A 15,656-nucleotide genomic window follows, 5' to 3' on the forward strand; every position below is an offset into this window, starting at 1 on the left:
ACTGGGTCCTGCTTACTTCATTTCTGAATGTGCATTTCCAGCCTTCTTGCTCTCAGAGCTATTGTTCAAGCAGAAAACAAGCTGCTTTTATTACAGTATGATGTCATGACTCATTTGTAACAGATCCAGCCTCAGGGACAGCCCTGTAAGGCAGCAAGTAGGGCTGGTGCCAAATGGCTATGAGTCCCAGAATCTTTGGTAAGGCAGAACTGAACTGGGCTGAGAGGTGGTCTTAAGGCCTGGGCAGGCTCTGTTCTCTCTGGACTGGCTGCAGCCTGCAATCTAGGAGAGGCCCAGCACAGCCTGGAGCTCCTGAGCCTTGTCAACAGGCAGTGAGCCCAGAGCTGCCTGGAAGCTGTCGGCGTGCTGTTCGGCCAGGAATGTCAGGAGCAGCAACAGCGCGGCCTTGGTGTCTGGGTGCAGAGGGAGGGAGAAAGGTTGGGGCTCCTAAAGCCTCGCTGCCCCAGGTCCTCTGAGCCCTGCCACTCCCAGCCTCCCCCAAGCCCCTGCCTGTGACTCCTATCCTCACCTGGTGGGATCTTGTTGTCAGCCAGAATGAGGCTGCAGATACGCAAGAGCTCTGGAGCCACATCTACAACCTGTGAGGAAAGAGTGGCTGACTCAGGGCAGCAGCCCTGGACCCCAGGTCTAGGCGGGTGGTCAGGACCAAGGAGTGGCAGAGTCTCTTATTGGGGTGGTTGCACCTGGTACTGATTCACAGGCATCCAAGACAACTATGAACATGAGCAGGACCAGTGAAACTTGGTGGTAATGACTTTTTTTGGAGGGAATGGGGGATGTGGAACAAGATGATTAAAGTCATAGCCTCAAGACCTAAAGAAACCCAGACACCCAGGAGCTCCACCTACACAACAGTCTCTAAAGGTGTAAGACAAGGATGACACAAACACTCTGACATAACTCCAAACCTAGCTACTTGGTACAGCCAAAATCTCTTCAGAGAGCAGAGCTGATCTAATTGAAATGTATGGTGTGGTGGCCCAGAGGTACACAGGGCTCCACAGAGCAGTTTGAAAGGGCCCTGGTTTAGGAAACCAGCCTGGGAAAACTGCAACTTCTGGCTCAGACCAAAGGGTAGAAATGGAGCTTCCTCCGGAAAAATGCTACGTGGAGGGAGAAGTCCTTCCTGTCCCATCACAGGACTGGCTGCCAATCCTTGCAGACAAATAAGAAATGGTGCAGGGAGTATCAAAAGAACAGTTGAAACTGTCACCTTGCATCAGGTGCAACCGACAGCCTGGAGCTCCTGAGCCTCATAGCAGACAGTGCCTATCACTGAGTGGAGCGGCATGCTCCCCTCTGAGGGCTGCCAGCCACAAGGTTACCTGGTCAGGGCTGCTCTGGTACAGGAAGCTGAAGAGATGCCCAATGGTGACCCACTCCTCCAAGTCCTTCTTCAGTGGCAGGGCATGCAGTAGGGCAGCCAGCACCTGGGCACACAAATGTCTCAGGCCAACCTGCCCTGCCCTCCACCACCCTCCCTCCTCAGCTTCCAGGCTCTGCCTGATGTCTCCCTCCCTCACCTGGGGCTCTGGTTTCCTGGTGGGACTGGCCATCAACAGGCGGGCAAGTGCCCCACAGATGTTGTCACGGACACGATCGTGTCTCTCCCGTGCCAGGAGGGGAAAAAGGAGCCCCAGCAGCTTGGGGAAGTGTCTGATCCACAGTCAAGGAATGGCCACACACTCAGGTAGACCTTGCCCACCTGCAAGCCCTGGGGACACTCCCCCAACCCCCAGTCCCTCCCCTCCTGTGAGCCAAGGATACTCCTGGGCAGGGTGGCCCCCGTGCTCTGCTAGCACACCCAGCCCAAAGATGGCATTGCTTCGCACCTCAGGGTCTGCCTCTCGGGCGGTGCTCAACAGCACAGGGAGCAGCCGAGACACAAATTGGGCTGAGGCAGCACCCAGGCCCTGAATAGTCTCTGCCAAGGTCCCCACTGCAAAGGACTTCTCTGCCACTGTGCAGCCCTGTTTCTGATGGGGGAGAACAGGAAGGAGTACAGATCAGCCTGGGCCAACGATAAAGGCTGAGATGGGCACTGGGTGCACGAGGGGACTAGGGCTTGAAGCCAGAAGATGGACACTCACTGTCTTGCACACCAATAATGGCAGGAAACCAGCAAAGAATGGGGCAAAGGAGTCTCCCCCAGCCGCGGCTGCCAGGGCAGGGATGGCCTCTCCAGCATGCTCCAGCAACATGGCGTCGTATTCAGCCTGTGGAGCCAGGTCAGGGGCTGGAGCACCAGGGCCAGCTCAGTGACTGCACACCTCCCTACCATGCTCTGCTACCAGCTGCAGGGGTCCCTGGGGCTGCCCTTGGTTGATAGGGCTGGTCCCTCTCAGACTGGGTGTTTTCATGGCCCAGCTTCTTCCCCTAGCTCTTCTGCTCCTGCCTATCGCTCTAAGCACACCCCAGTCCACACTGCTCTCCTTCCCTGAACTCCCACTGGCTTACTGGGACCAGGGTTGTGTCTCTCTGACCATTACCAATCTCTTTTAGTGGCCCTGGCTGCCCCCGGCCAAGAACAAATACACTGTCCACCCCTGTCCCTGTGGAGACTGCCTGGACCACCTGGTCCCAGTTTTCATCCCTGGCGCTCACCTGATCATCATCTTCCTCTTCCTCCTCCTCGTCAGTATCCTGACAGGCTGTCTACAAGAAGAAGTAGCTCAACTTAGCCAGAGCTTTCATGCCTCTTCTCTTTTCATGGGTATGGGGGTGGACTTGTAGCCAGTCCCCAACCTGGGCCCGGCACCTCTCCTTCCCGAAGCCCACCTGCCCTGCTCACCTTCCTCTGCAGCACAGCCTTGAGCATGCTACAGAGCTCAGCCAGGCGCCCAGGGGGCTTCAGAGTGAGGGTCCCACAGCTGCGGAGCACCCCTGTCAGGGCCTCCAGCACGGCCATCACCACCTGGCGCTCCCGCTCCCTGTTCACTGAATGCATGTAGGATGGCACCACTCGGGCCAGGGCAGCCTGCAAAGCTGGGGACATTATTGGCTGAAGCACTGGTCAGGCCCTGCCGTGCCCCAAGAACCCTCAGCCTGGCCCAGCCTCTCCTTCTCACCAGCAGTGTTGGGTTCTGAGGGGCAGCTTTGACAGGCCTTGTGCAGTGCACAGCAAAACTGACCCAGAGCCTCATGGGCTGCCTTCCGCACATTCAGGTGAGGGCACTGCAAGATGAGGAGGGGCGGGATGTGTCTGCTGTGTGCACTGTGAACACAGGGCCCCCAGCCTGAGAATCCCACCCACTCCACCCACTGGCCCACTCACCTCCAGCAGTTTAAATACTTCTTCAAAGACACTTTCCATGTATGGAAGGAAGGCCACACTACAGAGAGAGACACAGTCATGGGTAAGGGGCCCTCAGGCAGGGTTTTCAGTGCCAGGGAAGGGCGAATGCTCACCTGGTGTTCACAGAGATCTCCCCTAGGGCAGCACAGGTGTCTTCCTTCTCATCGAAGAAGGCGTTCTCCACGCTGTACCTAGAGTAAGATGGGGAGGCAGTGGTGATCAGGCACCAAGAGGAGCAGATCCAGCACTAGTTCCCTGGTCTAAAACCAAAGTCTAGATTCCTGATCAGAAGAGCACCCCTCCGCACCCTGAGATCTCTGAGTCATCCTCTTCTTCCACATCCTCATCCATGAGCTCCTCCTCTTCTTCCCCATCACTCTCATCGTCAAACAGAAGGAAGGAGCTGCTCCCGTCATACTGAGGCTGGAGTGGAGGCATGGCAAGGACTTTGGCTCAGCTGGGCCCAGGAGATAAATCCCATTGCAGGGCTGGCCTGGCCCAGCCCACCCTCTGCTCACCACAATGCCCTCGGTAGAACGCAGTGACAGCAGCATGAGCGTGGTGATCTGTTCCAAGTGGGGTGCCAGGCCCTCGCCCATCAGACCCGATAAGGCGGCAAATAGGCTGTACCTGGTCAAAGCAGGCAGAAGAAGCTGTATGGTCCTGCTTGCTACCACCAGACAGGATGGGGGAGCCCGGGAACACCTGGTTATGGTCCGAACCAGAGGACTAGAGTCTGGGGTGGGGATTCCAGTGGGTCCAGTGGGCAGAAAGAAGGGGTGGGGACAAGGGCAGAGGCAGGGTGAGGGATCACTCACGTGCAGCGCCGCAAGTCAGGGTCGTCTACCTGGTTGCAGAGGCCCAGACCCAGCTGGCAGCATTCCTCAGCCAGCGGCCTCATGGGCTCCCCCACCGCTCGTGCCAGCACTCCCAGTGTCTCTGTGGGAGCAAGGGCTCCATTAGCACCAGGAGGTGGAGGTGGGCTATAGGACCAAAGGTGGTAGCTGGGAGGGATTCAGAAATCCCCCCCTACCCCTTGGTACAGGGTGAAGAACACCCCCTTTGATGAAAAGGAAGACATCCGTGCTCCCGTGGGGGCAATCTCTGTCAACACCAGGTGAGCATCGGCCCTTTGCTGGCACTGGGATCCCCACCTGGGAGCCTCTCACTCACCCAGGCTCTGGATCTGCACAGGCTGAAGGTCCTCACGGCCTGTTAACAAGAATTCCTGCAGGTGCTCCATGATGGCAGGGAAGTAGGGCAGCAGCGAGGCCTGGGCAGCTGTAGCTGCAGGATGGAAGGACAGAATCAGAGCTGGAAAGGGCAGGGACCACCAGCCACAGGGCCTTTGGGTGAACCCCACATCCCTGCCTCCTGCCTCTCCTCACCAATGGCTCCCAGGGCGCTCACAGCCAGCTCCTTGGCCCGGGGACTGCTGGGGCTCCTCAGAGGCTGCAGCATGCATTCCATAAGCTCCGGAAGGTAGGGCTGCACTTTGGGCCCTGTGGGAAAGGATGCTCCTCTATCAACCAACCCAGATCTCCTACTTGCATGCCCACTTCCCTCCAGGCGGAAACCCCTTTGTGGCGCCATCACACACTTTCCCCCACCATAGGCAGCAATGCAAGGAGATGCACATCCTGCACATTCAGCCAAAGCCGCTGCCTCATCCCCCTCCCCCAAGCTCCCCACTGCCATCACTACCTAAGTTCTCCACGAAATTCTCCAGGGCATAGCAGGCCTTGGCTAGGTGGTGTGTGTGTCCAAGAGGCACCGACTTCAGGTAGGCGAGGAGCAGTGGCATCACCTCCCTTGAACAGCTGCTGATATGGGGCTGGGGGAGGGAGCAAGCAGGGCTTGAGTCAGGTTCACCTGCAGGGCACATACAAGAGTGCGACGGCAGCAGGGATGCTTGAAGAGATGAAAGGTGAGGGGAAGGGGACATTCAAGTGGTGGCTCCCACATTCAGCGTGGTTCACCTGTAGGTTTTCTGAGAACTGGCCCAGGGCAAATAGCGCAGCATTGCGTACAACTTGCGAGGGATCCTCCAGGCCCTTGCACACGATCTGTAGCAGTGGGGGCAGCAGTCTGGATAGGGCAGGACAAGAGGACACAGGCTGAGGAGCTATACCTGACAGCCCTAGGCTGACCTGTTCTCTTCATTTTCCCTGGAAAAAACAAGGCTTTTCCTGTCACCAGAGGGTGGGCAGCAGCCCCTGATCCCTACAGCTGGGAAGCCAAGTCATTTATCTTCTAAGCCAGGACACTTTTGAGAATGGGGGAAAATGCTGTTGATAAATAAGCTTGAACAACAAGCGTAAACCATGACAGCCATGGTCCTCCCCGTGGGCAACCCTCACCCTGGGATAGGGGAATAGATACCTCTGCCTGATGTGGTCACCAGCTCCGTCAGACAGCACGGCCAGCACCAGGAGCCCAGCCTTGCGCTGGTATGGGCTCTCGCTCCGCAAGGCCTCTTCCAGCATGGGCATCTAGGGAAGCATGTGGCACGCTTCTGAAACCCCAGCAAGAGCCTGCCCATTCCTGTGGAAACAGACCTTCACACCTCCCAGGGTCTAAACGTCCTTGGCCTCAGGGGACTAGGCACACTTGGAGGTAGGGACACCAGAAGGACAGAGCCACACTTACCAGCTGGGGACAGAGCTTGTCGGGGGGCAGGTGTAGCGCCAGCATGTCCACAACCTAAGATAGGATGGGGAGACTTACTTTGCTCGACTCCATCTCTGCCTCCCCAACCTCCCACAGCCACCTAACACCTTCCCCCTCTGTCCTGCCCCACATCTCACCTGTACAGCAAAATGCTTGGGAGTCTCCCCCATCAGCTCAATCTCCAACTCTTCCTCTTCTGAATCCTGGTCCTCAGGATCCAACTGGCCTGGCAGGGGCTCAGCAGCCATAATGGGGAAAAGGGTGTGTAGCAAGGGTGGCAGGAGACGATTCTTCAGTAAGGCCTTGACAGAGAAGGTGGAACAGTGTCCCTAAGAATCTGCTCCCAGGATGGGCTCACATTAAAAATTCCACTCTTCCAGGCCATAAAGGGTCCGACAGAAAATTCCCAATCTCCCAGGCAGGAGCTGGGGTGAGGCTAGGCCAAGGCTTGAACCCCCACAGTACTTTAGATACCCTGAGATGAACCGAAAGTCCCAGGAGTGAGACTAAGGGTGGAGAGTGGGTGGGATGATGTGTGTCAATGGGCACTCACTCACCTTGCTCTTGACTTTGACCAAGAAAGTGAGGCAGCAGAGAACACGTACGCGTATCGCATTGCCCAGGGCCACATTTCTAGCCACCTGTCCAGAGAATAATAAGAATCAGAGACAGGGAAGGAAAGTCCCAGCAGAGCATGTAGCAGGGGCCATGTCCACTCCAAGCTCACCTCCAGGCAGAATGTGAGGACCTCGGAGAGGTAGGGAGTGATGATGGGCACCTCTGACTCCAACAGTTCATCCAAAACCTCAAGGGCCTCACAGGCCTTTGCCTGACAAACAAGGCACAAGGTTACCATGCTCTTCTTCAGTGGGCCAAGCTGGTCACTTTTGCACTCTTCTTCCAACAGAGCTCCTGCCCACCTGTCCTCACCTCATCTATGGGGATCAGAGTCTGCACAGCCACGATCAGCTTGGGCACCAACATCCGAGCGAGAGGCTGAAGGACACATCACAGACAGCATGATGCAGCCTAATCTCACACCCCAGCAGCTGACAGCTTCCTCATAGCCTGAATTACGAGGAGGAGCCCAGGCATAATAGCCAGGCCCACCTACAGCATCCCCTCTCAATTGTCAGGAAGGGCCACAGGCAGGTAAAGAATCCAAAGCAGTTTTGTAACTTTTACAGATAAGGACATGAAGGCCTGAGGAAAGGGAGTCAAAGATACGAGGGCCCACATCTCACCACGTCTTCAGTGCTGAGGTAGGGGGCCATGGTGGTCAGAGTGCGCAGGGAGTAGAAGAGCAGCCCAGGAGAGCCCACCTCACCAAGAGTCTCATTCAGAAGCCGAAGCAGCTCCCGGTGGTGGGGTTGGAAGGCCTCGGGCCGGGAGGTCACCACCACACTTAGCAGCAAAAGCCCCATCTGTCCAAGAATAGAGGATTGGAGAGCAAGCTTACATGGTCTATCCCACCTCTTAGTCCCTCCCTCCTGCCAACCATGTGATGGTACCTCTCTCTCTGGGCTGTGGGGGCTGTGGGTACTGTGCTGAAGAAGCTGCAAAAGCTGTGGCCAGGCCTCCAGGCCTTCCTTTCGAAAAATGGTGGCTGAAAGCTGGGCCAGGCTGAGGCTCACACAGTGCCTGCAAACAGGAGAGATCTCCTCTATCACTCTCCAATACCTTCCTCTGCACATAGTGGCCAGGCACAATGGGGCAGCCAGGAGAGAAACTTTCAGGAGGTGTGGGCACAGGGTCTTTACCAAGTTGGGACACATGAGACAGCAGCTCAGAGGGAGCCCAGCAGCACTGCGAGCATGTAATCTGGTAAGTTCAGTCTTACTAGCCTGAATTTCAGTCTTATTCTTCTGACTTGAGTTTGGCAGATCATAGTCACCCTTCCTCAAGAACTTCAGTCTTCAAAACAGCCTTAAAATTCTCACTCCACCTTGGGTCTAGAACTGAAGTCCCTGCCCCACAAGTCCCAGCCTGGAACTGAAAGGGAAGGCAGAAATCCCGACAAGGTCGTCAGGATCCCGAGAAAAGGGGGTAGGTACTTACTCTGTTTCTCTCTGCAGGGCCGTCAGGATCAGGGACTTGAGGCTGGAACACAGGGGGCAGGTGTTTGGTACACAGGCTGCCCAAGAAAAGTCTCCGCCTGGCCCTGCCCCAACCCAGGCCCAGCCCACCTCTCCCGTTGCTCCGCCGCCAGCCGTCGCCAGCGGGTGTTCAGTCGTCTGCGGGTCAGCACCGCCGCAAACTGGCGGATCTAGGACGAGGAAACAAGCACGTGGGGGTCCAGGCAGGAGGGTGCTGAGCGGACCGCAGGGGACGGATATTGGGGCTTGACCAGTGGCGTACAGTGGGAAGCTCGGAGGGGAGAGTCAGGGGTCTCACCTGGGGGTCGGCCGCCGAGGTTAGCAGGTCGCAGAGAGCCGGCAAAGCGGCGGGGGCCCGAAGAGCGATCTGGAGCTGTTCCGTGGCCTGGGGGGAAGCTAGGGGTGAGAGTTGGGTCTTTCCCGCAACCTCCCGCTCGCCCTGGCCCAGTTATGCCTACTCCCGTACCCGACGGATGCGCTCGGTGTCCGGCAGCAGCAGCTCCCGTAGGAGCTGCTCCAGGCCGGCGGGCTCCATGGCAGCAGCTGAGCCGCCGCTACTGGGCCGAAAAGGGGAGGGGGAGGGACAGCACGTGGAGGCTCTGACACCCACTTCCGGCGGAAAGGGCGTTGCCACACGCCCCGAGGGTTGCCAAGGTGATTCAATTCACTTCCCACAAAGAGGTCCGACTCCTCCACTTCCGTTATGCTGAGCACCGGCTGAGTCGCGGAAACCCAGCTCTGGCAATGTAGGTTCCCCACGCCGGGAGTTCCCAAGTTGGGTTGGAGAACTCAAGCTTCGGGCATTCAGTGGCCAGCTCGGCTTTCTAAAGGACCGTGCCCTTAACCGCGGGGCTGGAGTTCCTATATCCAGACCAAAACCTCCAACTACATGATCCTTTTTCTTAACAAATTTTATTTTGATAATTGTAAAAAGAAAAATCAGGACCAAAACTAAAGGCAACTTAAAAATTTCAAATATATACTCCTTATGTAATAGAGATTTATAATTTCCAGGCCCTCTCTGGGGAAGGAAGGCCAAAAGGGCAAAGGGGAAGGCAACAATGCCATCACACAACTCAGTCAATCAGAAGAGAAGCTGGTAGGAGAGCTCAACGAGGCATGAAGAAAGGGAGAGAACAGCAATACTTCTGCCACACAGAACTCAGTCCATCTTGAGGTTAACATAGATATACCGGATGAACTTTAGGGAAGAAAAAAAGGAGATGGTGCCCAGCATGAGGAAGAAGACATAACCAGTGAGTAAGGAGTAGCCAAAGAACTCTACTGTCTGTACTGCCCCAGACATGTTGGAGCGCCGGGCATAATAGAAAACTGAGTAGAGGAAGATGAAGAGGCCAGTGGAGCCAACACTCAGCACAGATCGCCACCACCAGCGGTAATCCTCCCCAGACAACTGGAAGTAGGTGAGTGCAATGGAGATGCAAGCCCCCACACTCAGCAGGATGGCGAAGACAAAGAAGAGGATGCCGTACAAAGTATACTGCTCCCGACCCCATACTGTGGCAAAGATGTAGTACAGCTCCACAGAGATGGCACTGTGAAGAAAAGAAATGATACACAGCATTAAAGGGCTGTGCACTGTGGCTGGGCTGAAATCCAGCCCCTACCCTCTCCCATGTTGCTGGGTCATTGTGAAAAGTGAGTTCACTCCACTCTCTGCCCCAGATCTCCTGGCTTCATGGGGATTTTTTGCCTATGATTAGCTGCTCTCACTTCAAGAATATCTTCCCTAATAGATTGAGGGCAGGGATCTTATCCATTTTACTTTCCACTTCATTCTTTGCCTGGCACAAAGAGGTATTCAACAAAGTAAATGGATCATCAAATGGGCTTTAAACCCCACATGATGTCCACAGACACTAAAGTCAGAAACCAGGAAGGTGAAGGGGGAGATGTCTCTGGAGGGCCTTATAAGTGAGACACTCTTATATCTGAACTGATTCAAGCTCAGTCCTGCTTGGAGATAGGAGGAACCATTTAATGATCTCTGAATGGTACCACTGAACCAGGGATCAGCGGGTTGGGTTAGGGTACTGGATGAGTAGGGACAGGAAAAGTTGAGGTCAGGAACCTGAGAGTGATAGCCATGGAATAAAGGGAGGATACCTGAAAGGCAGGAAGCCTCCAACCGTCATGTGGATGACAGTAGACTTGTACCAGGGCTGGGGTGGAATCTCCCGGGCGATGTTCTTGGTGCGACAGGGTGCATCAAAGGGGCTGGCGTTGTTCTTCCCGAAGATGCCTCCAATGACAGTGAGGGGAAAGCCCACCAGCAGCCAAACCGTCAGAAGCAGCAGGATGGTTGTGGCTGGCAGAGCCTGTGTCGAACCATTGGCCCAGTGCACTGAGTTCACCACACTCCACGTCAGGAAGAAAGGCACTGCAGGGATGGCCCCCGGAGGGAGGGTCAACACTAGGAGCTACATCTCTAAGGGCACCCACTTATATCCAGGACCAAAAGGGGAGGGGGGTGAAGCAGCCTGCCACTCTTAACAGCAGACTCATGCTCCTGGATGTCCCTACATAGTCAACTGCCTTCACTTCCACCCTTTCAGATCCCGTTACTCTTTGCTCTTTTTTTTTTTTTTTTTTTTTTGAGACAGAGTCTCACTCTGTTGCCCAGGCTGGAGTGCAGTGGCACGATATCCGCTCACTGCAAGCTCTGCCTCCCGGGTTCACGCCATTCTCCTGCCTCAGCCTCCCGAGTAGCTGGGATTACAGGCATGTGCCACCACACCCGGCTAATTTTTTTGTATTTTTAATAGAGACGGGGTTTCACCGTGTTAGCCAGGATGGTCTCGATCTCCTGACCTCTTGATCTGCCCACCTCAGCCTCCCAAAGTGCTGGGATCACAGGCCTGAGCCACCGTGCCTGGCCTCTTTGCTCTTTATCTTACCACCACCACCCCACATCCCGGTGTCATTAAGGATCCAGTTAGCTACTACATAATCTGAGAGTAACACAAATCCACCTGCCTCCAGGGGCCTGTCTTGCCTTGGAGTTGGTAATTCCTAGCATGAGACATTTCTTTGGATTAAGACCCTGTTTTCAGAAAGCCTTGGTTCAAATATAAATGTGATGGGATATAAATCAGACACATAGGATTGGGAACAAAATGGGTTCAGAACAGGGACTACTACTGCCTTTGAAAGGGCAATCTGGTTTGAAAGCTTAGAGTGGGCCCACTTTCAAAATAAAAATTAAAGGGTGTTACTTTAGTGTAATGGGTGAGAATACAAGTCAGACTGCTGAAACCTGGTTCACTACTTTTTAGGAGTGTAATCTCAGACAAGTTACTTAAGCAGCCTTTAGTTCAGTTTCCTCATCTGTGGAATGGAAATATTACCTACTTCACACAGTTATTGCTGAGTGCTTACCACACTGCCTAGGACATATTGTTTATTTATTTATTTATTTTTATTTTTTTGAGACAGAGTCTCGCTTTGTCGCCCAGGCTGGAGTGCAGTGGCGCGATCTCGGCTCACTGCAAGCTCTGCCTCCCGGGTTCACGCCGTTCTCCTGCCTCAGCCTCCCGAGTAGCTGGGACTACAGGTGCCTGCCACCACGCCCGGCTAATTTTTATTTTTGTATTTTTAGTAGAGACAGGGTTTCACCTTGTTAACCAGGATGGTCTCGATCTCCGGACCTCGTGATCTGCCCACCCTTGGCCTCCCAAAGTGCTGGGATTACAGGCGTGAGCCACCACGCCCAGCGAGGGCTTTATAATGTTAAACTATTCAAAAGAAGTGCATTCTTGTCTTTTTTGGTTTTCTTGTTTCTTTTACAATATTCCTTCCCTTCAAGCCTCATCCTGACTCTATCCCAAGTTCTATGATGTGTTCTTTTTTTTTTTTTTGAGACAGTCTCACTCTGTCACCCCAGCTAGAGTGCAGTGGTGCAATCATGGCTCACTGTAGCCTCAACCTCCCAGGCTCCCTAGACTCAAGCAATCCTCCTGCCTCAGCCTCCCAAGTAGCTGGAATTACAGATGTAAACCACCATGCCCAGCTAATTTTTTGTTATAGAGACAGGGTCTCACTATGTTGCCTAGGCTTGTCTCAAACTTTTGGACTCAAGTGGTCCTCCGGCCTTGGTCTCCCAAAGTGCTAGGATTACAGGTGTGAGCTACTGTGCCCAGCCACAATGTATTCTTAATTCCTAAGTCCAGAAAGGCCCACCAGGGAAAGGAATGTCCTCACCAGAGAAGAGACTGGTGGTGAGAATGATGTTCCACACCCAACGCTCGCCTCCAATCTGCCGGTAGAAGTGGCTGGACACGTAGCCAGAGATGCAGCAGGTCAGGGCATACAACAAGATGGCTGCCGAGTTAATGGCCCCATGACGGTGCACATTGAACATGCCTAGCAGTGCCATGACAATAATGCCTGCAGGACGGTAGTGGAAAGCCCATGTTAGGCCTTACCTGTGTCTCTTCTAGCAATTTCAGAGGAATCAGCCCCCCTTCTCCCAGACCCAGGGCCTCCAGCAAAACAATCTCCCCCAGTTTTGCTATCCAGAAAATCTACAATAGAATACATGCATCCTTGCTAGAGCCACTTTATCCCTTAGGTCTGCCCCTCTGGATAGAAGATCCACAGACCTTTTCTGAACAAACTCCATACCTAGTTCTACCCCATGAGATAAATCCCCAATTCATTTTTATCACCTCACCAGTGCCAAGGGCCAGGAACTGGGCGCCCACGCCAAGCACAGCACAGAGCAGACCACGGTATGGGGGGAAGCGGAAGACATCTGTATGGATAATTTTCCAGCCATTGTCACCCTGGTCAAAGTCATCACCAGAACCTGCAGAGGTGGTCTCCTCATCTAAGTTGTACCGAGCCAGGTCATTCCGAAGCACACGCATTAGAATGACAGCCACAAAACCCACCAGTAAAAACACAAGCACCATGGAGTTGATGATGGACAACCAATGGATTTCCAGTGTTCGAGGAAAGAAACCACCATCATCACCACGGCGCCTGTCACTCCGACGCTCTACTGAAGTCTCAGACCAGCGCACGCTATAAGTGTGGGTAAGGCCTAGGAACTCATCAGGTCGTAACCCATCCAAGCTGTGGGGCTTGACGTCCCGCACTGAAACATTGGCAAATATAATTCGGTCTCCATGAAATTCTAGGTGGAAGTCCAAATGGGTCCAGAGTCCTATCTTGTGGCTGTGTGGCAAGAAGCCGCTCTCCTCCATGTAGCCCACAAAGCCCCGGATTGGCAAGTCATCTACCACAAATTCAAAGTAGTACAGTTCTTCGATGGCCTGGCGCAGCTGCTCCACCTATAAAGAGCAAGTCAGGAGTTGGTCACACAAGACCTCCCCAGGCAGAGAGTTAGAGCAAAGTTTCTCACCTTCAGCACTACTGATATTTTGGGGTGGACTGTTCTTTTTTTTCGAGATGGAGTCTTGCTCTGTCACCCAGGCTGGAGTGCAGTGGTGCGATCTCGGTTTACTGCAGTCTCCGCCTCCTCGGTTCAAGCAATTCTCCTGCCCCAGCCTCCCGAGTAGCTGGGATTACAGGTACCCACCACCACACCCAGCTCATTTTTGTATTTTTAATAGAGACAGGTTTCACCATGTTGGCCAGGCTAGTCTCAAACTCCTGACCTCATGATCCGCCCACCTCGGCCTCCCAAAGTGCTGGGATTGGCCAGGTGCGGTGGCTCATGCCTGTAATCCCAGCACTTTGGGAGGCTGAGGCGGGCGGATCACAAGGTCAGGAGATGGAGACCATACTGGCTGACACGGTGAAACCCCGTTTCTACTAAAAATACAAAAAATTAGCCGGGCATGGTGGCGGGCACCTGTAGTCCCAGCTACTCGGGAGGCTGAGGCAGGAGAATGGCACGAACCCAGGAGATGGAGCTTGTCATAGTGGGGTTGTCCCATGCACTGTAGGATGTAGCTTTCTTGGCCTCTTCCCATTACATGCTGGTAGTACCCCCCAGCTGTAACAATAAAAAATGTCTCCAGACATTGCTAAATGTCCCTTGGGGAACAAAACTGTTCCCTATTGACAATCACTGGATTAGACTCCAATATGTTGAGATTCTCCAAAAGAAAGAGCAAGTATGACTTGACAGGGTTAAAGCCTAGAAAAAGGAGAGTGGTAAGGTGTAAGGAAGTCTGGAGTGGACTAAGAAGTACCAGGATTCACTAAAGAAAAAGCATGACAGGGAAGGTTAGGTAGAGACTACAGGAAAACAGTTAAGAAACAGCCAAGAGGTAGGCATGGAAGGAAACAGAAATATGTAGGACTGATAGTTGGGACCTCATGACCAACAGAGAAGCTTGCAGTAAGAAACCCTGGGCTCTAATATCAGTTCTGCAATTCACTGTCAATGTAATCTTGAAAAAAGTAACTTCTAAGCAAGTTCGTAACTAAGTCAACTGAATTAGAATAGCATCACCTACCCTGCCTGCCACACTGGGTTGTATTGTAGTTAGAATCAAATCAGACAATTTCCATAAAGGTACCCTGAACCATATATGTAAGCCACTGTTAGTCTCTGGGAAGGAGGGCTACATGATAGCCAGTGTGGAGAGGCTGACCTGTGCAGAACTGAGCTGCATGTGGCACAGAATTCTCTTCTCCACGTTTTCCCGAAAGCGGATCTCATACAAAGACTCAGCCATTCGGTCCCCATCCAGCACTTCACCCAGGCTAAGGCTTTTGTGACGTATCTTCTCAGGGCAGCAAACTGGAAGCTGATAGTAGTGGTAAGTTTCCTGAGGGTTATGGTAGGGTCCCACTTTGTTGACATATAGAATAACAGGGTCGCCGGCCTTGTAGTGTGTCACGCCTTCCACCCCTGGCCCATGGCCTGTGCCCAGCAACAGTATCAGGATTGGCAACCACTGGCAGCTCCAACTTCGAGGGTTCCCTATGACTGTCATCCTTAAGGCAGTGGAACCTGTTTGGGGGAATCCTGAGGTTACAGAAACCAGGGAGGTTACAGAAACCCCAGGTCAGGTGCCTCGAACTGAGGTCCCCTGGCTCCACTTGCTTCCATTGACCCCCTCCCCGCCCGCACCCTACCCCGCCTCTCTCTATCCCAAAGACCCCGCTCCACTTCTGCTCTCTCATCCTCCCAACCTGGGGTTCATCCCTCCCGCAGCCCGTCCGGCCCGGGGCCTCTATTTCGCGCCCTGGCCCGTTTCCATGACAACGCCGCGCGGTCTCGCACCTCGGGTCCCTTCCCGCCATAGCCCCGAGGTCCTCACCGCGCGGGAAGGGCTGGCCGAGGCGGCGCCAGCGGCCTCCGCGGCCCCGTAGCTGCCCTTGGGCTCCTGCCGGGGTCTACCAGAGCGGCGCGGTAGCGGCGGGTTGGAGAGGACCTGGCAACCGACCTCCACGGGGTTGCCCGCTGCTGCGCCTGACAGCTGCGGCTGCGGCTACACCGCGCTGGACACAGCTCTGGCTTACTCAAGAACTCCCCGCTGCGCCTTCTCCATCTGGAGGCCCGGCCCAGCTCCGGCGACCCCGTGAGGCTCGGCTCGCCCCGCCCGTCCTGGGCAAGGCGGGGGTCCTCCCGGCGA

The 15,656-nt window shown here is 54.4% G+C and overlaps 2 protein-coding genes across 7 annotated transcripts; both read right to left on the reverse strand.

Annotated features, from left to right (window-relative positions):
- Positions 1 to 59: 59 nt before the first annotated feature.
- IPO4 (importin 4) lies at positions 60 to 8,855 on the reverse strand. The gene is made up of 30 exons (XM_007986296.3): positions 8,549 to 8,855; positions 8,381 to 8,467; positions 8,173 to 8,252; positions 8,045 to 8,086; positions 7,498 to 7,627; positions 7,231 to 7,410; positions 6,917 to 6,982; positions 6,714 to 6,815; positions 6,544 to 6,627; positions 6,124 to 6,288; positions 5,966 to 6,019; positions 5,699 to 5,808; positions 5,296 to 5,404; positions 5,021 to 5,150; positions 4,705 to 4,818; positions 4,490 to 4,603; positions 4,135 to 4,255; positions 3,835 to 3,946; positions 3,624 to 3,739; positions 3,430 to 3,507; positions 3,296 to 3,353; positions 3,090 to 3,195; positions 2,813 to 3,006; positions 2,626 to 2,676; positions 2,112 to 2,237; positions 1,789 to 1,997; positions 1,545 to 1,677; positions 1,347 to 1,451; positions 530 to 599; positions 60 to 413 (listed from the first exon to the last, which is right to left on the reverse strand). Exons 1-30 carry the CDS (start codon positions 8,615 to 8,617, stop codon positions 283 to 285), a joined length of 3,246 nt encoding a protein of 1,081 aa, XP_007984487.3. The 5' UTR covers positions 8,618 to 8,855; the 3' UTR covers positions 60 to 282.
- Positions 8,856 to 8,975: 120 nt separating this feature from the next.
- Positions 8,976 to 15,627, reverse strand: TM9SF1 (transmembrane 9 superfamily member 1). 6 transcript variants are annotated; one of them, XM_007986306.3, is made up of 6 exons: positions 15,342 to 15,627; positions 14,670 to 15,031; positions 12,776 to 13,397; positions 12,304 to 12,489; positions 10,210 to 10,483; positions 8,976 to 9,638 (listed from the first exon to the last, which is right to left on the reverse strand). In XM_007986306.3, the coding sequence occupies exons 2-6, from the start codon at positions 15,012 to 15,014 to the stop codon at positions 9,245 to 9,247; spliced, it is 1,821 nt and encodes a 606-aa protein (XP_007984497.2). In that variant the 5' UTR covers positions 15,015 to 15,031; positions 15,342 to 15,627; the 3' UTR covers positions 8,976 to 9,244. The 6 variants fall into 6 exon arrangements, with proteins under 6 accessions (XP_007984497.2, XP_007984500.2, XP_007984498.2 ...); XM_007986309.3 differs by having other exon boundaries at positions 14,670 to 14,825; positions 15,342 to 15,618; XM_007986307.3 differs by having other exon boundaries at positions 14,670 to 15,046; positions 15,342 to 15,618.
- Between the last annotated feature and the right edge of the window lie 29 nt (positions 15,628 to 15,656).

The sequence above is a fragment of the Chlorocebus sabaeus genome, chromosome 24, assembly GCF_047675955.1.
Source record: "Chlorocebus sabaeus isolate Y175 chromosome 24, mChlSab1.0.hap1, whole genome shotgun sequence".
Taxonomy (NCBI): domain Eukaryota; kingdom Metazoa; phylum Chordata; class Mammalia; order Primates; family Cercopithecidae; genus Chlorocebus; species Chlorocebus sabaeus.

Excerpts from the sequence above, each read along its gene's own strand:
- IPO4 (XM_007986296.3), bottom strand. The coding sequence starts at position 8,617 with ATGGAGCCCGCCGGCCTGGAGCAGCTCCTACGGGAGCTGCTGCTGCCG. Across the intron at positions 6,289-6,543 it reads TGGTCAAAGTCAAGAGCAAG|GCCTTACTGAAGAATCGTCT; the intron begins GTGAGTGAGTGC and ends TTCTCTGTCAAG. Across the intron at positions 1,452-1,544 it reads CCAGGAAACCAGAGCCCCAG|GTGCTGGCTGCCCTACTGCA; the intron begins GTGAGGGAGGGA and ends TTGTGTGCCCAG.
- TM9SF1 (XM_007986306.3), bottom strand. The coding sequence starts at position 15,014 with ATGACAGTCATAGGGAACCCTCGAAGTTGGAGCTGCCAGTGGTTGCCA. Across the intron at positions 13,398-14,669 it reads TGCAGCTCAGTTCTGCACAG|GTGGAGCAGCTGCGCCAGGC; the intron begins GTCAGCCTCTCC and ends TGCTCTTTATAG. Across the intron at positions 9,639-10,209 it reads GGAGGCTTCCTGCCTTTCAG|TGCCATCTCTGTGGAGCTGT; the intron begins GTATCCTCCCTT and ends TTTTCTTCACAG.